This window comes from Peromyscus eremicus, chromosome 5, assembly GCF_949786415.1.
Source record: "Peromyscus eremicus chromosome 5, PerEre_H2_v1, whole genome shotgun sequence".
Taxonomy (NCBI): domain Eukaryota; kingdom Metazoa; phylum Chordata; class Mammalia; order Rodentia; family Cricetidae; genus Peromyscus; species Peromyscus eremicus.
In genome coordinates, this window is record NC_081420.1 from 73,752,930 (window position 1) to 73,777,542 (window position 24,613).

The 24,613-nt window shown below is 37.2% G+C and overlaps 1 protein-coding gene across 2 annotated transcripts in view; it reads left to right on the forward strand.

Annotated features, from left to right (window-relative positions):
* Positions 1-24,613, forward strand: part of Yme1l1 (YME1 like 1 ATPase) — a 36,412-nt gene that overhangs the window by 6,017 nt on the left and 5,782 nt on the right. For both annotated transcript variants that reach the window (XM_059263693.1, XM_059263694.1), the window contains exons 3-12: positions 1,228-1,390; positions 3,369-3,467; positions 6,812-6,921; positions 8,570-8,720; positions 10,834-10,917; positions 14,704-14,786; positions 16,714-16,804; positions 19,720-19,872; positions 20,709-20,841; positions 21,655-21,717. In XM_059263693.1, coding sequence (XP_059119676.1) covers positions 1,228-1,390; positions 3,369-3,467; positions 6,812-6,921; positions 8,570-8,720; positions 10,834-10,917; positions 14,704-14,786; positions 16,714-16,804; positions 19,720-19,872; positions 20,709-20,841; positions 21,655-21,717 — 1,130 coding nt within the window. The remainder of the gene's footprint in view (positions 1-1,227; positions 1,391-3,368; positions 3,468-6,811; positions 6,922-8,569; positions 8,721-10,833; positions 10,918-14,703; positions 14,787-16,713; positions 16,805-19,719; positions 19,873-20,708; positions 20,842-21,654; positions 21,718-24,613) is intronic.

The window sequence follows — 24,613 nt, forward strand, 5'->3', positions numbered from 1 at the left end:
TGGGCAGTGGTCGTGCACACCTTTAACTCCAGCACTAGGGAGGCAGAGGCAGACAGATCTCTTGAGTTCAGGGCTGGCTCTATAGAGAGCAAGTTCTAGGACAGCAGGGCTACATAGAGAAACCCTGTCTTGAAACAAACAAAAAAACAAAACGCAATAGAGTATGAATACTTGAAAGTAAAATCTGTAAGTTAGGAAACTATACTTTCAGTATTTATATAATCATAAAGTCAGTGATGTACAAGAATACAGTGAACTGTGAACCTAAGAACCTTTTCTATTTATAAATTTTATTAACAAGGTAGTTCAGAATATACTTTTTCTTAAAGAAAAAAATATAAAGTTTTCAAAAAACCCTTGTAATCTGTAAATACCCAATGTTCTTAGTTTCAGTATCAGGAGCTATGGCAGAGGAGGACAATAGAGGAAAAATAGAAAAGAAACTTGTTTGAGGTGGTGACGGTCATGGGTCAGAATCTTGAACTCGGGGGACCTTCTGCCAGGATTGCATGTGTGCCCCAGCATGCCTGGCATGATGAAACATTTTGATTAAATGGAAAGCTTGTCTTCTCATCTTTGTACTTTCTTTTACCCTATTTGCCCAGTTTTCTTGTTCCTTTTTTTAGGCACGCCATTACTTTTCTTCTCTTTTGATAACTTTGCTCTCCAATCATACAGTCCAAGAAAACCTTACTACTGAAAATACTGTAAAGTTGCATTTATAAGTTAAACATAGTAAGAGATTAATAACAACTAGTAATAGAAGACTAATTATTATTATAATGAAAGTTACATCAATGTTATCTCGCTTAAAATAATCTGATTTACTGTACTCCACCCAGCAAATAATTATTCTTATGAATGACAGATGACAGTTAGGTTGGCACTAGATCACAATGCTTTATATGTGGAGTGGGAAAACAATGTAAAGCCTTCACCTCATTGTGAATCATAATGTTTAAGTAACTGGTGCATTTGGTTACAGTGAGAAATACTTTTTCTATTATGAAATGTCATCTATTTAGGGATACTATTAGGATTTTTTTTTTGTTTTTGTCAAACCCTGAATGAACCTTAGTAAAACTAGAACATTAGAATGCTTGTATTAACTTATTTTAATAATTAATAAATCAGTGCACTTTTATATTTTAAAAAATTCTTATTGTTTTTGATAAGTATTCTTTAACTGTTTCACTAATGTTAATTTGGCTGATTTGTCTTTTATAGCCTGTACTTAATTTAAGGGACCTTGGATTATCTGAATTAAAAATTGGACAGATTGATCAACTGGTAGAAAATTTACTTCCTGGATTTTATAAAGACAAAAGAGTTTCTTCCCATTGGCATACATCTCATGTCTCGGCACAGTCCTTCTTTGAAAATAAATATGGTATGTTAGTTATTGTCATTTCTAACTTATTGATCATAATGTATTATTAGCATTTACTATGGGCCAGTTCTTTTGAGGTAGGGTTTTTTTTTTAATTTATTTTTTTTCTTAATGCGATAATGTTAGATTTATAGAAAAAAATTTAAAGTACAGGGAATTTCTCTGTGCTCTTTTGATTCCCATAATATTGACATCAGGGCTTGTTCATGCTATAAGCATTTTACCACTGAGCTACATATCCAGTCCATGAATGTCTTTTATGTGGTACTCCATGGGATTGAACCCATGACCTCATTGAGGCTAGGCAAGTGCTCTCCTTGTTGTACTGAGTTACATCTTTAACCCTTTTGTTATTTTCCATTTTGAGCCAGGGATTTGGCAAGTTATCCATTCAGGTCTGAAATTTGGAGTTTTCCTGCCTCGACCTCCTGAATAGCTGGGATTATAGGCCTGTGCCACATGTGTGTATGTTTCTTTGTGTAGCCCTGGCTGTCCTGGAATTCACTACATAGGCCAGGCTGACCTCGAATTCAAGAGATCCACTTGCCTTTGCCTCCTAGGTGCTGGGATTAAGTTAAAACCATGCACTACCAGCCTAGAGTCTTCTTAAAATATCAAAATATCAAGGCTGGAAAGATGGCTCAAAGGTTAAGAGTACTGTTCTTAGTACTGATTCAAAGATTCTGAGTTCTATTCCCAGCAACCACATGGTGGCTCATGACCATTTGTAATGAGATCTGGTGCCCTCTTCTGCCATGCAGGCATACATTCAGGCAGAACACTGTATATATAATAAAAAAAAAATTCAAAATACCTGTTTCGTATTGATGGAAGAAAAGTTTTAAAAATCAGTATACATTGTAGGAGTCCAAGAATAAAAGAAGACTAAAAGAATGTAAGAGTGAGGAAAAAGTAGAACAGTGTAAGGTTTGAGGGCTTATCCTAACAGTCTGAGGCTCTTGTTTAGACTTCCTAAAGTGTTTGGCCCATAGCGAATCTTGAGGTTACATTGTTTTTTTTTTTTTTTGGTTTTTCGAGACAGTGTTTCTCTGTGTAGCTTTGCGCCTTTCCTGGAACTCACTTGGTAGCCCAGGCTGGCCTCGAACTCACAGAAATTCGCCTGGCTCTGCCTCCCGAGTGCTGGGATTAAAGGCGTGCGCCACCACCGCCCGGCCTGAGGTTACATTGTTTAATGTGTTAATACTCTTATTCTCCTGCTCTAACCTGCATTACAATTCAAGATTCTTCATGCTATGAGGTACTTGCTCCACTTGGGCAGATGGAAATATTAGAAATGAGTTTCTTAGTTGGACTCCTAAGAAATTTTTGAAAAATGCCTTAAGTATAATTAGGACATATAAACAAATAACAATCATTGAGGAGTTGGGACTGGGAGTATGTAGTTCAGTAATACTGTATGGCCTTGTGTTGCAAGCCTGGCTATCAAAGAAGACGCTTTTATACTTTGCTCTTTTTTTTTTTTGAGACAGGGTCTCCGTATGTAGCTCTGGCTGTGGAATTCACTATGTAGACCAGTCTGGCCTTGAACTCAGAGTTCCACCTGCTTCTGCCTCCAGAGCTCTGGATTAAAGATACTTATAAGTCAGATTAGAAGCTGTGTTTACAGTGATCTATGATATCATTAGAGCTTGAAATGGTTTTAAGCAATAGTAGTTTTTTATCACTGTATCTTTTTTAATAAAAGAGGTTGTTTTTCTTGTTTTTACCTCTGCTATAATCACATGCCAGAGAAAAATAGTAATCTAACGTAAGTGATAGTGAAATGAGGACCTGTAAGATATAAAGTAGTTAATGCATCAAATGTCTTTTTAAAAATGTTTATACTATGGACAAATACTATGTGAAACTCATGTTTTATGATTTTCCTTGTTTTATAAATTTATATTTTATACAATTTTTCATACGTTTTTGCTTTGGCTTGACAATTAGACAACAACTTCTTCCAATTTCCTTCCAGGTCACTTAGACATGTTCAGTACACTACGCTCCTCTAGCTTGTACAGACAACATCCAAAAACTCTTCGAAGCATTTGTTCAGATCTTCAGTATTTTCCAGGTATGAAACAGCTATATTTATTTGAAAAACTTGATAGGTATATTTAATAAGACTTGTTTTTGTTAATGGTGGTAATTAAATATCTATTCATAGTATAGTGGACTTAAAATTATTTGGAATTATTAGTTCAGTTAGTTCTAGTCAGTTATGTTTATTATTATTAAGAAATTTTCTATTCATTTTACATACTAACCACAGATCTCCCTCCTCCTGCCCCCCAGTCTTCCCCTCCAACCCCCTCCCATTCCCACCTCCTCCAAGACAAGATCTCCCATGGGGACTCAGCAGAGGCCAATACATTCAGTTGAGGCAGGTCCAAGCCCCTTCTCACTGCACCAAGGCTGCGCAAGGTGTCACACCATAGGCCTGGGCTCCAGAAAGCCTGCTCCTAGTTCTGTATTTTTTGAGAGAGGTTTCATTGTGTTAACCTAGACTGGCTTGTAACTTGTAGTCTTGCTCAGCCTCTTATATGTTGGCCACCATGCCTAGCTTTCTTTATGAACTTTTGAAAAAAAAAAAAAAATTCTTATTTTATACGTATTGTTGTTCCATCTGCATGTATGTCTGTGCACCATGCATGCCTGGTTTCCTCTGAGGCCAGAAAAGAGCATCAATTCTCCTGAAACTGGAGTTACCGATGGCTGTGAGCCAGCCACCTTGTAGATGCTAGAAATTGAGCCCAGGTCCTCTGGAAGAGCACCCAGTCCTGATAACTACTTAGCCCTCTCTCTAGTCCTCTTTATAAACTCTGAGCTACAAAATAATAATAGAAGCTGTGTGTGAGTGCTAAGTACCAAGGTAAATCAGACATACGGAACTCATCTATACCTGTTTCAAAATAATTAACTAAGCATATTTATTTATTGCCCTCACATTAAAATAAAAAACCATTGAAATGACAGAAAAAAATTAAAGTAAGGCAAACAAATTGGAGAACATCAGTGCTTTCATTAATATCTCAGAAAGATGAGGACTTTAAATAAAGCCTTAAAGTAGGTGATACCAAATTGATAGCATTGTTTGCTACTTTCATGCAACTTAGGGATAGTCAGTGATTCTCAACCTGTGGGTCATGACTTCTTTGGGGGTCACCTATCAGATATCCTGCATATCAGATAGTTACAATTCATAACAGTGGTAAAATTACATTTATGAAGAAGCAATGAAATAATTTTATGGTTAGGGTCATCACAACATGAGGAAATGTATTAAAGAGTCGCAGCATTAGGAAGGCTGAGAACCACTGGGCTAGAGTGTCATAAATGATGTGAATGCTTCTATTTCTAGTAGAACTTAAGAAAAATATCAAACTTGGAGTCAGTAAGAACGGACTTTGGGACTTGTCTTAGTTTGGCTTTTGTTGCTATGATAAATACTGGCCAAAAGCAACTTGGGGAGGAAATGATTTATTTGGCTTACAGGTCCTAATCACAGTCCATCATTGAGGCAAATCAAGACAAACACAGAAGCAGGAATCTGGAGGTAGGAACTGCAGCAGAGGCCATGGAGGAGTCCCGTGGTTTCTCTGCTCTCTTTCTTGTGTAACGCCCGCATCACTTGCTTGGTGGTGACAGCATCCCCTTGTGGGCTGGCCCCTCTCCCATCAGTTGTTAAGCTAGTACCTGAAGACTTGCCTCCAGGCCAGTCTTAAAAAGGGCATTTTCTCATTTGAGGGTCTCCGTCCAGATGGCCCTAGGTAATGTCACATTTACAAAACGCTAGCTAGTACAGGCTTGTTGATGCAATAAACACTTGAAAGATTGCCAGAAATGAGCCAATCATAGAGTACATATAGGAGTTAATGTCTAGGCTACATTTAGCAACAAACACTTTTTCTTGTAAGAACTCTGATTGTGTGTGTAGTTGGGGGGAATCTACTTTTAGATTTTTGGTTTGAGCAGTGACGCGAAAGAAAAGCAACTTTACTTTGGTTTTGAATCATGTATAAACTTGTCTTCACATAATTTGTGATTTATAGTTTTAGTACATTATTGCTTTGTTAATATTGAGGAAACAGACTTGATATCAGTTCTGACCACTGTATTCTTATTTACAAATAGAAATGGTCTGCTTGGCAGTGGTGATGCATGCCTTTAGTCCCAGCACTCGGGAGGCAGAGGCAGGTGGATCTCTGTGAATTTGAGGCCAGCCTGGTCTACAGAGCGAGATCCAGGACAGGCACCAAAACTACACAGAGAAACCCTGTCCCAAATGAATGAATGAATGAATGAATGAATGAATAAAGTCATTACAAATTATTTATTTACAAATAGTTACCGTCACAATTTTTGCAAATGTGACATGAACTAGGGCTCTCTAGAAAGAGAGACTCGCAAATGAGAAATTGCCTTCCTAAGACTGCCTGGAGGAGGCAAGTCTGCAGGTACTGGCTTAGCGACTGATGGGAGAGGGTCCAGACCACAAGGGGGCAGGGGATGCTGCGTTGTGTGAGAAAGACTACTTTCCTGTAGCCTAAGTGTAGCCTAATAATTCAACCAAAAATACAGCACCCTCAAAACAGTATTTAGTTTTTAATTTTTTAGTTTAACTAAAAAATTATAAATGACCATTAAACTGAATGTACTCTGTTGTATTCCTAACTGTCCATGAAGTTGAGCAAACTTTATTTCTAGAATGTCTTATTTGATACTATGTCTCCCTATGTAGCCTAAGGGAGCCTTGAGCTCATGATCTTCTTGCCTGATCTTCCTCACAGCTGGGATTGTAGTCACATGCTAGCTTACACAACTTGGAATACTTTTTATAGGAAGAGTATGTGTGTATATAGTCTTATGTGTGCTCTTGGCATTAGAATGTATAGAAGACGGAACTCCAGCCCAGCTTGATGCTTTAGAAGCTTAAAAGATAAATAAGTAAAAGAAAAATATGTGTGTGCAGGCAAGTAAGAGAAAGTACAGAATTATTAAGAATGATTACTTTGGGAAATAGATGTCAGATTTAAGGGATTAAGGTACACTTTGGTACATTTGGTACTTAAAACATTTTATAACTATTGAAGAAAATTTAAAGGCTTAATTGTTTATATTTAATCAATTTCAGTAATTTAGCTTTTGTTTTTTGGGAAGTGTCACAATTTGTTACTATCTTGTTTTCTACATTATATTGTAAAATCTCCTTTTTACTTTTTCTCCTATGAGCATGAAGTCAAATGTCCAAAGTTCTTGGAAAAAGGATAATAGGAAAAGGTGACGCATATTCAAAGGCCAGCCGCAATAACTATCTCTAAAACTTATACTAATTAGGATGTACAGTTATGGGTCAGACTTGACACTTGATCATTTTCCTTGCTATATCTGCCAAGTAATTGGTACTGTTTTGTTCAGTTTTCATACAGTCTCGGGGTTTTAAAACTTTGAAATCAAGGACACGACGTTTGCAGTCTACTTCTGAAAGATTAGCAGAAGCACAGAATATAGCACCATCATTTGTGAAGGTAATTAGTTCTTTGTGGTTTAGAAAATAACAACTTACAAATACTGAAACATCAAAATCTTTTAAGTGTTTCCTTTTTCTGGTTGATGGAGCTCCTGCTCACTTCTGTCTACCCACAATTGCTAACTACTTGTCTAATTGTTGTGCCTGTAAATCTTTAAAAATGTTTTCTTTATTCTTAACAATGTCATACACGTATACTATGAAATATGGTATCTATCTACCCCACTTCTCTGCTTCCAGCTATCTTTGTATCTCCCTCGACATGTCTGCCTTCCAAATTTATGTCTTTAAAGTTAATTTTTTTTTATTGTAACCTGTTAAGTCCAGTTAGTGCTGCTTGTATGTGCATGGATGTGGGAATATCCACTGGAGCGTGAGAATTCTCCCAGTGGCCACATCTTCCAAAGAGAGTAACAGCTACTCAGTAAAGGGGGCCTCCAGAGATTGTCTCCTCTCTATGTCAGAATTTTGGTTGACTTGATCTTGTGCACGTAATCTCCATTGCTGTGAGTTCACAAAAGTTTTAACTGTGTCATAGCCAGAAGACAACATTTCATGGTATTCTTTCGTTACTCTGCTTTATTACCCAGCTCAGTCTCACTTAACAGAGTGTTTTATTGTACTTTATTGACCATTTTTCTGTTCTCATCTTGCATATGCTGGTCACTAAATACTCTTATTCTCTTCTCTTGGCATTGAATCTTACCAAATTATTTACAGTTTTGGACATTTCATATTGTTCTTTCAAATTGTTCATTCATTATGTTTGTTCTCTGTGTATATATTTTGTTTTTGTTTTGCTTTGGTGTGCGTGTATGTGCGTGCATGCGTGTGTTTGTGTGTGTGTGTGTGTGTATTTGTGTGACAGTTTTCATTAGCCGAGGCTGGCCTTGAACTCACAATCTTCCTTCTCAAGTGCTGTGATTATAGACCTATGACATGATGCCTGCGTATATGACTTTGGGGGAGGGAAGTGAGGAGGTTGGAGAGATAGTTGGTCTTATATAGCCCATGCTAGTTTCTAACTCTTTGTATATCTAAGGATTACTTTAAATTTAGGATTCCCCTGCCTCTACCTCTCATGTGGTGGCATTGCATACATGTGCTGCCATGTCCAGTTTCTATAGTTCTGGGGATCAAACTGTAGGCCTCGTGTATGCTAAGCAAACACTACCAACTGATCTGTATCTCTAATCCTCTACGTGTGGTTTTGATGTCGCTGATATTTTGGTTGCAAGCCTAGCCTTTAATGGCTGAAACATCTCCCTAGCCCCAGTGTCCCATTCTCAGTACGGTATTTCTGTTTTCCACACGTAGCATTTATTTTATTGCCATACCTATTGCTTCTAGCAATATCAAAATTATTTGTAAAGTGTACCTGTTTGACTTTGTCCAGTAGACTGAGAATCTTCAGACCACTGCTTTCTTTATCTTTGCATCTTCATTTACTTATTTTTAGTTTTTCAAGACAAGATTTCTTTGTGTTGTCCTGGCTGTCCCAGAACTTGCTCTATAGACCAGGCTGGCTTTGAACTCACAGATCTGCCTGCCTCTGCCTCCCCAGTGGTGGGATTAAAGATGTGTGTAACACATTGCCTAGCCTCTTCATATCTTTATAACGCTGCTATATTTTCTTTCATTTTTAGGGGTTTCTTTTGCGGGACAGAGGAACCGATCTTGAGAGTTTGGACAAACTTATGAAAACTAAAAACATACCTGAAGCTCACCAAGATGCATTTAAAACTGGTTTTGCAGAGGGTTTTCTCAAAGCTCAAGCTCTGACACAGAAGACTAATGGTATGATGTAGGAAGAACAGTTTAGAGGGCACTTAGTCCTCTGTTGAAAGTGTTTCAAAACCTTTCCTAAATTTTAAAAAATAACTTCTGTTTGTGTGGTGTGTGTGTGTGTGTGTGTGTGGTGATAAGCTGCTTGTACCACAGCACATGTGTGGAGGTGCCATGGCTTTGGAGATTGGTTCTTCTGCTTTCCTCCCTTCCACTGTGGACTCCAGCAGTCAAACTCAGGTTGTGAGGCTTGCTGGCAGGCTCGTTTACCTGCTAAGCCATCTCACCAGCTCACAGAAACTGTTCTAAGATAATCAGTCTTAACATTGGTCCTGATCCATAGCTGAAGATTGCTTAAGCTATTAAGAAATGGAAATAAAAGTAAAGGATAGAAATTGTGCATTGGTAAATAGAGGATTCTTAGAGAAAGTCATGGCAGCCATCTAATTTTTGACAAAGGTAAACATGCATTAGAGAAATGATAACCTTTTCAACTAGTGTTGCTGAGAGAAATGGATATTAACATGTAGAATAATGAAATTAGATTTCACCTTGTACAAAATTCAATTAAAAACAGAGCAAAAACCTTATTGTAAGACCTAAAACTCAAACTTCCAGAAGAAAACACAAGTACAGAACTTTAAGATAGAAGCATGGGAAAGAATTTTCTGAGATGGATTCCGGCAGTTCAAGAAATAATTGCAGAAGGTAGCAAATGGGAGTATATGAAATGAAAAAGCTTCCACACAGCAAAAGCAATCGGCAAAGTAAAGTAACATTTTCCATAATGGAAGAAAAAATTTTGCCACCCTGATGAGATTAATGTCTAGAATCTGTGGATAATTGTTCAATTTTTATTCACCATAAAACTTAATCATCTGATCAGTAAATGGTTAAATATATTGAACAGACAGTTCTCAAAAGAGAAAAAAAATAGCTAATATATGAAAAAAGTTTCAACATCTTCAGCCATCAAGGAAATGCAAATTAAACTCCATTGAGATTATCTGCAGTCAGAATGGTTATCATTAAGGAACAACCACAGATGCTGATCAGAGTGACAGGATCCTGTGTCCAGTGCTTGGGCAAGGTAAACTGGTGGAGCCCTTAGGAAGGTCAATATGAAGATCCCTCAGTAAACTTAGAATTGAACTGAATATGATATAGCTGTATTTGCTATTTTTGATATTTTAAACAAAGGGATCTAAGCATGGTGTAGAGATGTTTGTACATCCATGTTTACTGTAGCTCTAGTCACAGTAACCAAGATATTGGAACCAGTTTAAATGCCTATCAACAGATGAATGTATGACAGTATGTGGCATTTATACACTGGGATTTTACTCAGCCATAAAGAAGAGTGAAATGTCACTTGCAGGAAAATAGATACAATTGGATATTGTCATCTGAAATGTAGTAAGTCATGCTCTGGAAAATACTGCATGTTTATTTTTATGCAGAACCTGGATTTCTGTGTGAGGATTTGCACACATGTATACATTTGTGTGTGTGATAAGTGGTGGTGAGAAGAGGTCTTAAATGAGGGGAAGGGACAAAATTGCCTGTATTTCTGTATGCAGAATCGAATTTGAACTATGAGACGCGTGATCGAATTTGAACTATGAGACGCGTGTGTATAAATAACATGAAAGTAGAAGGCAACACATGCGTGCGCACATGCGCACACACAGACAGAAGTACAAGAAAACCTTGTTTTGTATGCTAACTGAATTTTTTTAATGACTGTCTCATACCAGGAATAGACCCTCATGTAAATTATACCTGATAAAACTGTACCTATACTGGTTTGTCTTTAACAAGTCTACTACATAAGTGCATGATAGTTGGGACCTGGCGTCATAGAGCAAGACGGATGGTGGAAGTGTACGTTCAGCTTTTTTGTAAATCTAAATTTGAAAAGCTATTTTTGTTGTTCTGAGGATTTAGCTTAGGGTATCATGTGTGCCAGGCAAACATGTGAGCAATTATTTCATCAGTGAGCAATTATTTTCAGCTTAAAGTCTAGCTTATTAACCAAATTCAACACAAAATAATAACTTAATATTTGCCATAGAGATATTCTTTTTCATTAATGTCATTTAATTCTAGGCCTTTTCCTCTCCAGATTCCTTAAGGCGAACTCGTCTGATCGTCTTTATTCTGCTCCTGCTTGGCATTTATGGACTCTTAAAAAACCCATTTTTATCTGGTAAAGACTTTAACTTATCTGAGTTTATGTCCTCCTCAAGCATCTGGCTTTTATATTCTTTACTATTGTACCAATTATTTTACTATCCTGCCAAATTTTTCTTTTGTTGAACTTAAGGTTGTTGTTAACTGGGGAAGAATATTTGAAAAGTAAGATAATCCATTCAGTTTGACTTAAAAAAAAAATTAGTGTGCAATTTTGTTTGTGCTGGGTTTAAAGTAATAATTTCAAAGTTTTATTTTTGTGACCAATTGTATCAAAATAGTAAAGTTATTAAATGAATAATTTTAAAAATTAAAAATATCACAATTTTTAAAATGCTGACTCTTGGACCCTTTCCTAAATCAACAAACCTTAAGTCTGTAGTATGGCTGGGGTTCTCCTTTTAATATACTTCTCATAAGATTTTTATTCACCAAACTTTGATAACCATTGATTTAAAGAAGTACTCCATGTAATTTACATGTCCAGTTAATGGAGTACTGGGGATTAAGCCCAGGTTTCATACATGCTGGATAAACACCATACCAACCGAGCTTTATCTCAGCTCTGAAACATTTTGGTTTGAGACAACATCTCATGTAGTCCAGGCTGACCCTAAGCTCATGGTGTAGCCAAGGATGACCTCAAGCTCCTGACCCTCCTAACTACCTCCTGTGTGCTAGGATCACAGGGATTAGCAGCACACCTGTTTTGCTTGTTTTTGCACAGCAGAATAGAAACTAGGTAGTTGATTGCAGATTAGAGGAGAGCACACTCTCAAGGGGTGACAGTGAAAGATGGACAGAGAGATCATGGTGTCAATTTACATTTTAGGGAATTCCATTTCTAAAATGTCTAGAAAAGACACTGCTTCCTGTGGTATATTTTCCTGCCCCCTTGACTAAGGCCCATTTGGGTTGACCTCTACTGAGGAGATAATGGTATATCCTTGTTCCTTTTTGAGGTCTGTGAGTATCTCACCTGCGTGAATGTGTATACACATTATGTGCCTGGTTCCTGTGAAGGCCAGAAGAGGGCATCAAATCTCCTGGAGCTGGAGTTACAGGTGGTTGTAAGATGTCCTGTGGGTGCTAGGAACTGAGCCCAGGTACTCTACAAGAGCAGCTAGTGCTCTTAACCACTGAGCCATCTCTCTAGTTCTTTGTATTCGTATTCTTTATCAGCCTTCAGCTAAATAGTAATCTTGTAAAGTTTATTTAGTGATGACCTTCTGCATAATTCAGAAAAAGATTTAGCTCCCATACTTTTAACTAGTAGTAATCCTTCAGTTTCAGTTCTTAGTTTTAAAAGCTGCTGATTATTAATGACCTTCAATCTTGCTAATATCTAATTGTCAAACTAGCTACTTAATACCCTCTGAAGAATTGAGACCCTAAAATCACTTAGGAGATAGATAACTCAATCTGGCTAATAATGTCTAGCATGGGGCACAGACTTGTGTTTAAGGTCTCTACACTTAGTTATTTTAAGGCCTAGGAATCAAATATGGCATTACTACTGCAGTGTCTGAGGGAGGAGCAACAATAGTGAGCTAGAGAAAGAAAAGCACCTAAGAATTCCAAGTTCAGAGAGGTTATAACAGGTGTAGTCCATTTCCACCATGACAATCCAGTGAGATCCGATTGAAGTCCTGATTTTATAAATATCCAACATGGGTCTGTTTGAGGGTGCACACCTTTAATCCCAGCAAGAAGTATGTCTGTGTGTAAGTTGGAGGCCATCCTTTTCTGTATGGCAATTTCCAGCCCAGCCAGAGCTATAGAGTAAAACACTGTCTCTAAAAACAAAGCCCGCCGAACAAAAAACAATAATAAAGTTGGTTTTGGTTTATGGCACCAGAGGGTTAGAGTCCATAAAAGCAGGGATGGCATGGTAACTGGAGACAAACAGGAAGCTGCCTGACCACATTTCATCTCATAGAAAGCGGAGAATGAACTGGAAGTGGGATGAGGCTTCTTGTCCCGAAGTTTCCATAACAGCATTACCAACTGAGAACCAAGTGTTGAAATACTCGTGCTTATTTGGAATTTCTTATTCAGGCTATCACAACTGTTAGTCCCTTAAAGGCCACAATTAGCCTTAGATAGCTTGGCTGTAGATTGGCTGAAAGAGCTCTATGCTCTAGGGTTAAGATGTGTCTTAGATAAGTCTTTTGGGATAGTTGGGTCTTGGGCTTAAAGACTCAGAGTCTTTGTCAACAAGTGTATTAGTTACTCTTCTCATTGCTGTGACAAAATATCTGAACAAAAGCAGCTTAAGAAAGAGGTTATTTATTGTGGCTCATAGTTCCAGGATACAGCTCATTATGGCTATAGGAGCTTGAGGTAACTAGTCTCATTGCAGGTTCAGTTAGGAATCAGAGAGAAATGGAATCCTCAAGTTTAGTTCACTTTCTCCTTTTTACTCAGTGTGGGACCTTCACTTTATTTGTTCTTCACATCGTGATCCAATTTAGGAATTTCCTTGTAGGTATGCCCAGAAGTTTCTCACCTAGGTCCTGTCAAATTGAAAGCGATAATCATCACAGCATTGAAGTTCCCGTTAGGTATTGTAGTTTGAGTAATTTTAATTTTTATTGCTGTGATAAAACACTGACCATAAACAACTTGGGGAGAAAGGGAGTTTATCTGGCTTTCACTTCTATGTCACAGTCCATCATTGAGGGGAAGTTAAAGCTTGTGTTAAAGTTTGTGAGCTTTTCCACACAGATCAGGACTGCCTGCCTAGGGATGGTACTACCTACAGTGGGCTGAGCCCTTCTTTATCAGCTGGCAATCAAACAGTGCCCCACAGACCAGTCTGATCAAGGCAATTCTTAATTGAGGTTTTCCCTTCCCAGGTGACTCTAGGTTGTGTCAAGCTGACAGTCTAACTAGAACATCAGGATTTAGTCAGGAGAAAATGTTTACACTTAGGAAAAGCATGATATAATTATAGCCAGGTGGCTGTGAATGTCTTACCTGGCATGTGAGTAGCTCATACTTGGGGTATGATGGGAAAGCTTATAAGGGTTGAATTATTCTTTGTCCTTTAAAAAATCTAGTCTAGTTCTTTGTTTTATATTATTGTTAATCTAGTTTTTGTCTGTGCTTTCCTGCTCGGTGTCTAAAACTATACAGGTGGCCAAAAATTGGCCTATTTTCTTTTTATTGGGAAGGCTTCTTAGAGTTACTTTTAGGGGAGCCCCTTGGCTTCTTTAGTTTTTCCTTGACCCAGCTCTGCCATCTTCTGGGATGGAGCAGGCTGAACACATGGATTCTCATGAAAGCATCAGAGATACTCTGTCTGTAATGATCCCTGTATTTGCAGATTGTATGCTGGTTGGAGTCTTGGGGTCTTCCCTATCTCTCAGGGAGAAGAGCAGTGAATTACTGGAGTTGTAGGACACTTTTAGGGGTATTCCGTTCTCTCCTGGGACTTTGCTGATCTTAATATCACAGGCCAAATATTGGCTGTCCTCTAATGCCCCTTTATCCTCATTGGCTTTGGTTCCTAAGTATGACCGAGTATGACCAAGATGGTCAGTGAACACCAATCTTGAAGAATTTACATTTTGTAACTTTTAGATAGGGATTGATAAAAACACATTGAAAAATAACACCTGACTCTAACTCAGGAGGAAAACAATTTCTAACTATCCTAAGAAACCATTTGTCCTTGAACATGGTCTGGAAATGGAGACTTTGTTTTTCTTTTAGATTAATCAGATAAACTTAGGCTTCTAAGACATGCAGTTTTTCTAGATTTTTATATCAAATACCCACATGTATTCCTTCCTGTTAGTTCGCTTCCGGACAACCACAGGACTTGATTCTGCCGTAGATCCTGTCCAGATGAAAAATGTCACTTTTGAACATGTTAAAGGGGTAAGTTAAGATTTCTTTGTATTTGACCAAATTAATATTCTGCATTGGGCTTCCATCTGGTTAAACCAAGTTGCCCCAAACTTTTCTTGCAATTTAAGCCTATGAACCCTGTTTGGATTGCAGAAAGTGAACAGTTGAGGAAGGTATTGGTATGATGATTATTTAAAACTTGAATCATTAGCCCTTCCTATTCTGATTGAGTTCTACAGTTACATGCTTGCTTTGAATTGAATTCCTGGGGCTAGAGAGATGTTTTAGTGGTTAAGAGCACTTTTTGTTCTTGATAGGATCCAAGTTCAGTTCCCAGCACCCACATTGAGTAGCTCACAACTGCTTGTAACTCTGGCTCCAGTGTATCTAATTCCTCTCCATAAGCACCTGCACTCAACATGCACATACCCTCCCCACACACACCAGTAAAAATAAAGTAAATCTTTAAAAAATAGAATTCTTGTTGAAGCAGTTTTTGGTTGGGGTATTTTAAGTCTCTCTGCAGTGGGGATGAAGGAATGTCTTAGAGTATAAAACCAGAGACAGGCTGACAACTAAACAACACATTTTAAGTGGCTTTTGACAAAATGTAAATTCATATGATCAAAGTAACTTGTAGAGTTTATCATAACAGATTTGCTATTACACAGTTTTGCCAAGTCTTAAGAAACTTACCTAAGAATCACTTCTTGCCCAGAATTTTCTAGTATGTAAGTACGTTTATATAGAGCTGCTTTAAAAACAAAGAAGTGTTTAAAACATCTTTATCTTGATGCCCTTAACCATACCTCACCCGGTAGATTTTCTGTTGCTCAACTGGAGATACTCTTGCCACAGAGATTGGGGACAGGATATTATTTATTTGAGAAGTAAACAGTGTTTCATGTCTCTTGCTTTATTCTTAGAATTTTAAATTGCCATTTTACCCATTATTTTAAGTAGATATATTCTAGTCTTTCAGTGTGCAGTAAGTGTACTTTTTAACTAACTCAGCCAAATCTTTTTTGAAGTTCAACACACATGCTTAAAAGTACATAAATCATAAATGTCAAGAATGAGCACATATAATGTGAGAACTCCAGAGCCTCCCAGATGCCTCTTCTAGTTTTTATCTCCATCACTGAGAGGAGAGTCAACCTGTCAGAGACTTAGACTAACTCTGCTTCTGTTGTTCGTTTCAGGAGCAGCAGTATATGTAGACTATCCCGTTGTACATCTTTTTTCTTTTGCCCAGCATGATGCTCTTGTTTGGGATCTGGCCATGCTGTGGAGAGCAGTGGTTCATATTTCTGATTGCCCAGTTTGTATTATGTGGTTATCAGAATATGCTTTTTAACTAACTTAGACATTTTTGGTTGTTTCTACTTTGGACTCTAGTATTAGGAGTATGTACCTCATGCATTTTGGTGAATATGTGTCCATTCTCCTGGGGCTGGGAATGAGTAGAGCTTTTTTTTTAATTATTATCATTACATAATTTTAGTAAGAATCTAAATGATTTAGTCAGAATAACTTTGAAAGTCCATTGGAATACTAGACAAATGAAAGGAAAACCTTCCTTTTTCTAGTAATGATATCTTCTAGAAATAGTTTTGAGAAATTTTCTAGAAATATAATCATGACCTAAACAGTTTAGGTTTTCAGATTGCTCTTTGGCCTTAAGATGTGTTTTTCCTAATAGTTTCAGGTTAACCCTGACCAACATTTGACTTGTTTCTCAGTAAAAGCGAGAACTTCAAATGATTTTTGTTGGCATAGTAAGGATGCTGTGTAAAGGAGATGAGGATTGGGAAAAAACCTTTAGTGTGTTTAAAAAAAAAGTTTCACTGAAAAAGGCCAAATTCACTCATATCTACGTTAAAATATATGATTGCCAAAGAGGAAACCTTGATAATCTAACCATTATTTGATTATTTGGTAAATTGCACCATTTAAGGTGGAGGAAGCCAAACAAGAATTACAGGAAGTGGTTGAATTCTTGAAAAACCCACAAAAATTTACTGTGCTTGGAGGTAAACTTCCCAAAGGTAAGATATTCTCCCTTTTATCATGATTTGTTGTAAAACATAAAGTAATATATTACAAATTTTATTTGATCATATTACAACTGATTAGATTCAATTCCTAAGTTTTGTTTTTAAAAATATGTGCTTATTCTACAAATAAAGTTCTGCAACTACTTTTTAGTAAGACGTAATGCTTCTTTAAATCCTTGGCTGTGCATTTACTAAAAAGACGAATTGTTTAGTTACAGTTGTGAAAAAGGTTCCACATGTGGGTATTTTTCCTGCATGTATGTCTGCCTACCGTGTGTTTGCCAGGGGCCGGGGGAGGCAAGGAGAGGGCCTCAGATCACCCAGGACTGGAATTACAGAGTTTGGGAGCTGCCTTGTAGGTGCTGGGAATTGAACCCAGGTCCTCTAGAAGAGAGTCCAGTGCTCTTAAATCCTGAGCCATCTCTCTAACCTCATATAAAGATTTTTTTTTATAGCTTTAAAACTAGTGCTTTTACATGGATATAAATCTGTTAACTTCATTGCTTTAAACAAAGTTCAGCATTTGTTCAAGTAGTGATCTTCCTAATGTCACCATCCCCATCAGGGTCAAGCACCCATTCAGGGTCACACTAACTAAGCACTGATGTTTTTGTTTTCTTTGTTTTGTTTTGTTCTGTTCTTGTACTGGAGATCAAACTCACATACCTTGTACATAGTAGGTAAGCACTATACTGCTGAGCTACACTCTAACTCCTTAGATTTTTCTTTTTTAATATGAGAATTCTTGAGGATTTCTGTTAAGTAGGAACTATGGAAATTGTCCTCATGATCTTTACAATTATGAAGACTACATGCTAATTATTTATGCTTTTTTTTTTTAATCTTTGGTTTTTTGAGACAGGGTTTCTCTGTGTAGTTTTGGTCTTAGATCTCACTCTGTAGATCAGGCTGGCCTCGAACTCAGAGATCCACCTGGCTCTGCCTCCTGAGTCCTAGGATTAAAGGCATGTGCCACCGCCACCCGGCAAGATTTGTACTTTCATGTAAACATTTTTTTTTCTATTAAAAATAGCAGTCTGACGACCACTCTAACACAGTTTTGTCCTTTAGCCTAATTATTTACTTAGAATAAGTTTCTAAGGGATAGTTGGGTCTGTACATCGGTTTATACAGTGGTTATCCAGTATGCACAAGCACAGGATTTGATCCCCACCATGGTATAAACTGAGCCTGTAATCCTAACACTTGGGAGGTGGATGCAGGAGGATCAGAAATTTGAGGTTAGCCTGAAAAACAGGAGACACTTCTCTAAAGAAAAGAAAGAAAAAAAAGAAACAAATTTCTAGGAATGGAACTAATGGAACTACTGCATTAAAGTTAATTTGTTTTTTGTTTGTTGTCTTCAAAGGAAGGTTTCAGGCTTGTAGTTTGAGAGGTTTTAAATCACTGAGGTTTGAGGTGAGGCTAAGTGCATGGTAGCACAAAGCTTCTCACCTCACAGTAACCAGAAAGCAAGTGGTAGGGGCAGAGTTGAGAGCATGGCATGGCATAGCATCCAAGACACAATCTATCCTTTAAGGCATACCTCCACTGACCCACCTCTTCCCGTTAGGTTCTGTCTCTGACTTTTAACAGTCTTGTAATAGCACCAGTAGCTTAGGGCAGACCATTAACATGCAGGTATTTGGTAGCTGTTTCAAATGATCCAAAGGCACTGCAGGTTAAGGCTAGATTTTTAGACCACTGAGCATCTCTTCTGGAAACTTCTGGAAAAATTTCCTTAAACTTTTCCCACTTAGGGGTACAGTGATGTAATATAATATAGAGAATATTTAAAACTGTAGTTAATTTTTAATAGAGCATTAGATTAATTTATGGAAAAGTCCTGAGGTATATACTAAGATACATCAAAATTATAAATAACTTAAACCAGTTGGATATCACTGAAATATGGTAATACTAATATAAGCTTTATGCCATTTCTGAGCTTGTTTTTACCTTTTTAAAAAAATGTTAAAATGTAACATCACTATAGCTTTGTTGCTGTTTTAATGTAATTACAAGAGTTATATACAATCAGGGATTACTTCTTTTCCGACTTACTATGGGAAAAGCTTATTGGTATGAAAACTTAAATATTTGGAAAACCTTAGAATAATTGCAGTTAACATTTATTATTATCCTGTACTCAACAGTATTTGACATCTTGTCAAATGTTTTTCTGACTGTTTGTCTATGCCTATATGTGCATTTTATTTCTCCCTTGACCATAAGAAAGAAAACTGTAGACATCAACTATGTGTCACCTACAAATAAAGACATTGCCCTAATTTTATCTGACTCAGCTCAAATTAACATTATTTCTTTAATATCATTGAGTTTTTAAAAAATTTTTATTTTATACCAAATGTCTAGAAAATATTTTTGGACTTTTATGGAAATACCTTAACAAGATTCTTCCATTATATTTGGCTGCATATCTTTTAGTGTGAATTTTATGTTGTTATAAGTGAGTGTATTTCTTTGTCTTAATATTCTTTTCTTTTTTTTCTTGTTGATGTGTGAATTTTATATATATGTATATATCTGTTTGTTTGTTTGTGCCAGAATCTCACTCTGTACCTGGCTGGCCTGAAACTCTTTATGTAGTATGTAGATCAGGTTGGCCTCTAATTCACAGGGATCCACTTCCTGCCTCTCTAGTGCTGGGAATACAGGCATGTGCCACCACTCCTGGCTGTAAATAATATTTAAATGGCACAGGAAAAACTAGTTGTAGAGAAAATCTTGAATCATTAGCAGAAACGTAGTTTCTTTGCCATGTTTGGCAATATTGATTATTGCTGTCTTTTCTATTACAGAAATTAATAATTATTTGTGTGGAAGGTTCTTACCAAGAGATTTAAAAATAATGGATCATTCTTGTCTGCTTCTTTTCCTTTTAGGAATTCTTTTAGTTGGGCCACCAGGAACAGGAAAGACACTTCTTGCCCGAGCTGTGGCAGGAGAAGCTGATGTTCCTTTTTATTATGCTTCTGGATCAGAATTCGATGAGATGTTTGTGGGTGTAGGAGCCAGCAGGATCAGAAATCTTTTTAGTATGTTTTGATGTATATTTTGATGTTATATTTTGTTAGTTACAGAAACTTTTTTTTTTTCCTTGATAATTTCTTCTATTGCATTTCTGAAGTGAGTTTTAGTTTCAGGTAACTTAATGATTGAACCAAAATGGAGCTGTACTCTTTATTTAAATAATTTTATTATTATTGTGTGTATGTATGGGGTGTGGGTGTGTGGTCTGTGCAATCAGTTAATCAGTTCTCTTCCACCTTTTTTGAGTTCTGGGAATTTGAACTCAAGTCCATTTTCTACTGATGTTGCAGGCCCTTTACTCTTTCCTGAAATAGGCTAAATAGAGCCTGATAGATGTTCAAGATGAAGTTAGGGACTGTTGAAAGTTAATTCTTGAGTTTTTTGGTGTTTCGTTTTATTTATTGATTCTGTAGCATTATAAAGAGTTATTAGCTTCAGTTTTGATTGAATTAATTTGTACAGTTCGGAAGAATGATAACCAATTGTCATTTTCTGTCATGCTCTTTAGTACAACCCTCCAACATTACTATTCTTAGTAAAATGTGACGTCTTTTTTTCCCCCTATGATTTTTTTAAGCTGATAGTCTTTTTTTTTTTTTTTTGGTTTTTCAAGACAGGGTTTCTCTGTGTAGCTTTGCGCCTTTCCTGGAACTCACTTGGTAGCCCAGGCTGGCCTCGAACTCACAGAGATCCGCCTGGCTCTGCCTCCCGAGTGCTGGGATTAAAGGCGTGTGCCACCACCGCCCGGCCTTAAGCTGATAGTCTTACAGGTTTTAATATTTTTATGTTAAAAAAGTGTTAATTTCTTTCAACTTATTTGAGTTTTTGTTTGTTTTCTTAGGAGAAGCAAAAGCAAATGCTCCTTGTGTTATATTCATTGATGAGTTAGATTCTGTTGGTGGGAAGAGAATTGAATCTCCAATGCATCCATATTCGAGGCAGACTATCAATCAACTTCTTGCTGAAATGGATGGGTAATTGAGTCTTTGTTAAATATGATTAAATATTTTAAAAATTAGCGTTTATCCATTTTAAAGATAATTTAGAGTAATAGGTATCTTCCAATATTTGATATTTACAGACTTGTTTTTATTCAAGTTCTTCTCATGAAGGATTTGGTAAAATTGTATAGATACTAAATGCTACATGTTTAGGCAACAGAGTCATCTCATGTAAGAAGTCAAATTTTTCTTTCAATGTTGTTTGCATTACTAATTGATATATCAGTTTCTCTCAGAATTGTAAATGTGTACCTATTTTCACTTATTCCATTATATTTATAAGAGGAAAACAATAATTCAGGCTCAAACTGGTCTATTTAAAGAAAGAAAGATATGGAGTGGTGAATTATCTGCCTCCAGTATACATGAGTACCTGGATTAGATTCCCAGTGCTGACTCAAATTCCCCAAAAGTAAGGGGTAATACAACTAGTTCTATATAATTGGTGACTGAGTGTTGTAATCAAGTTAAAGCCTATATCACTGTTCATGATATAAAACGGAAGAAATGTTGCCTTGAATGAACTCTCTTAATGTCAATGTGGGGTATTTTGACTAAAATAGAGGTCTAGGACCAAATAATTTGAATTGGTGAAGTTAAAAATAATTTTTTTCAAAATTTAAATAGGCACCCAAGCTAAGTAACTGTAACAGGGGTTTGTGATTTATGTAATTGGTTGTTTATTATCAGTTAAGGTTAACAATGAACAGTTTTATATATAGTTATTGTTACATGTAAGCTCTGCTTCAGTTTTCAGTGAAATGGTACCTTTTTTTTCCTCTCTAGTTTCAAACCCAATGAAGGAGTAATCATTATAGGTGCCACAAATTTCCCAGAGGCATTAGATAAGTAAGTATGAAAAGAATTCTATGAAGTACTGATATGCTACAGCATTGTACCAAGAGAAGAAGCCTACCACGCATGTCATCTTGCACAGTTCCATTTATAGGGAATGTTTAGAATAAGCAAATCCAGAGACAGATTAGTTGCCAAAGGCTTGGGGAATGTGACATAATTACCAATGAGCATAGAATTTCTAAAGAAAAAAATAGTTCTAAAATTAAATCAAAGTGATGTTTGTTCAACCTAACATATTAAAACCTAGGTGGATTATTTACTTTGAATTCAGAACTGTTAAATTACTTCTCAATAATATTGAATAACATATATCACATTTAAGCAGAAAGCATTTTAGAAGTGAGATTTATAGCATTAAAAGTTTCTGTGTTGGGGATGGGGCTAGCGATGGCTCAGGGGTGAAGAAAACATACTGTTCTTGTAGTGGATCTGAGTTTGAGTTCCATCACCCATGCCCTCCAGCTTACAACCACCCGTAGCTCCAGCCTAGGGGATCAAACACTTTCTTCTGGCTTCTACAGGCACCTACACTAAAGTGCACATACCTGTCCTCCTCCTGTATTTAAAAAATAAAAGTAACTTTTAATTTAAAAAAAATTATATAAGAGGTTTTTTTGTGTGTGTGATTAGTAGCTTGTCTTTTTCTAATACAACAATGCAGCATTCTAGATAGCAATTGAGAAGGGAGTATATGTGTTTTTTCAATGATTATTTTGCTTTTTTAAAATTATAATCAACATTTCTCCTCTTCCCCTCCTTCAAGTCCTCCCATGGGAAACCCCTCCCCCCAACACACATACACACACACACATCACCAAACCAGACCTTTTTTCAAATTCATGGCCTTTTTTCTTTAATCTCTGTTACGTGTGTATGTGTGTCTGTATTCCTAAATACATAAATACAACCTTCCTAAGTGTATGTAGTGTTAGTTGTATGTATATGTTTTTTTAGGTCTGACCGTTTGGTATTGGATAACCATTTGGTATGCTGTTCCCTGGGAAAGACTCGTGTTCCTGTTCTTAGTATTTTTTACCTACCTATAGTTCTTTGTCTAGGGTTGAGGCCTCATAAGCTTCCCCCATCCACCTTAGCATAGCATGACATCATCCTTGTTGAGGTCGTGTTTAGGCAACCATGTTGGTGAGACACTGAGTGTAGCTTCTGACATTTGTAGGAGATACACAATCTTACAAGTTCCCTGCTCCTTTGGCTCTTACAGTCTTTCCACCCCCTCTTCCTAAATGATCCTTGAGCCTTAGGTGTAGGAGTTGTGTTCTACATGGATCAGTTCATACTGGGCTCCACAACTCTGCATTTTGACCATGTGTTGTTTTCTGTAGTGGTCTCTTGTCAGTTGCAATGAGAAGTTTCCTTGCTGAGGGTTGAAGACTACACTTATCTGTGGATATAAGGACAAATATCTAGAATGTAGTTAGGGATTGTGCTGGTTTAGTAAAATAGTGGTTGTAGGTTTTCCTCCAAGATCTTTACTAGCCCTGGGTAGCTGGCTAGCTTTCCAGTACCAGGCATGATTTTCCTCTTGTTGAGTAGGTTTTAAGTCCAATTAGAGAGCTGTTGTTTACCACCAAGGTTTGTATGACACTGTTGAACTAGGGTTATTGTACCATGCTGATCGTTATTGTGGTTCATAGGTTTCATGTACGAGGCTTTTTGTCCCGCCCTGTCCCATACCTCTTGTAAATAATCACTCAGAGGCTTAAATATCAACTATAAACTGTTTGGCCTATTGCTCAGGCTTAATACTAACTAGCTCTTACAAGTTAAATTAACCCATTTCTATAATCTTTATTTTACTTCGTGGCCATGGCCTTACCAGTCTGCTGGCATCTTGCCGCTTCCACGGCTGGATGGAGTGTGCCCCTGACTCCTCCCTTCTTCCGTTTGAATTTCCCACCTGGCTCTTATCCTCCTTTGCCATAGGCCAAAGCAGCTTCTTTATTAACCAATGGGAGCAACACATATATTCACAGTGTCTAGAAAGGCATCCTACATCAGTGTCATAGTCGGGTAGGAATGTTAGTTGCTTCCCTCTTTTGGAAGCTGGCATGGTTCCTTCTAATACCATGAAGGCTAGTCCTCATGAAGGAGGTATTCAGGTCCATTCTAGCTTAAAGATCTCTAGGTCCTGTGTCTGAAGTGCATGTGTCTTCATCAATACAGATTGTGCTTTCCACCCCAGGGGCAGGCAAGGACAGTAGCAATAGCCTATAATGTTTTGAGAATATCTTTGGGGAAGCATTGTCAATAAGTGTATATATTTAATATATATTAAAATACGTAATAAAATAATAGTTTTGTAATACTGACCTGCATGTATTATAGATATTTTTATATAGACAGTTCATATATGCCAGGCATTTTGCTGCACACCTTTAATTTCAGCATTTGGGAGGAAGAGACAGACCGATCTCTGAGTTTGAGAGCTACATAGTGAGTTAAGACTGTTGGGCAATATAAAAGATCCTCTCTCAAAAAGACTTAGATATCTTCATTTAAACAAAATCTGTAGTAGACTAACGACGGAAACAATGCATCCAGCTCCAGCTCTTCAGATGTGAGCACATAACCTGGAGTAACTGTGTAAACCAGGAAAGCTAATGGGACCTAATGGGACCACTGAGGAAGGGGCACAGCTGCAATAGAGAGGAAAATGTAGCACGTGTGGTCCTCAGGGGGAAACGGAAAGGGAGGGAGAGGAGAGAGAGCGCCACCTTGTTGTAGGCGGGTGTATAAATGAACCTTTGTGGGAAACAGAAAAAGGGAGGGGACTCAAAATCGGGAGGGAGAGGAGAGAGCGCTACCTTAGTTACACACATGTGTCGAAATGAACCTTTGTTTTCCCTTCTGGTCATTATTATTTCAC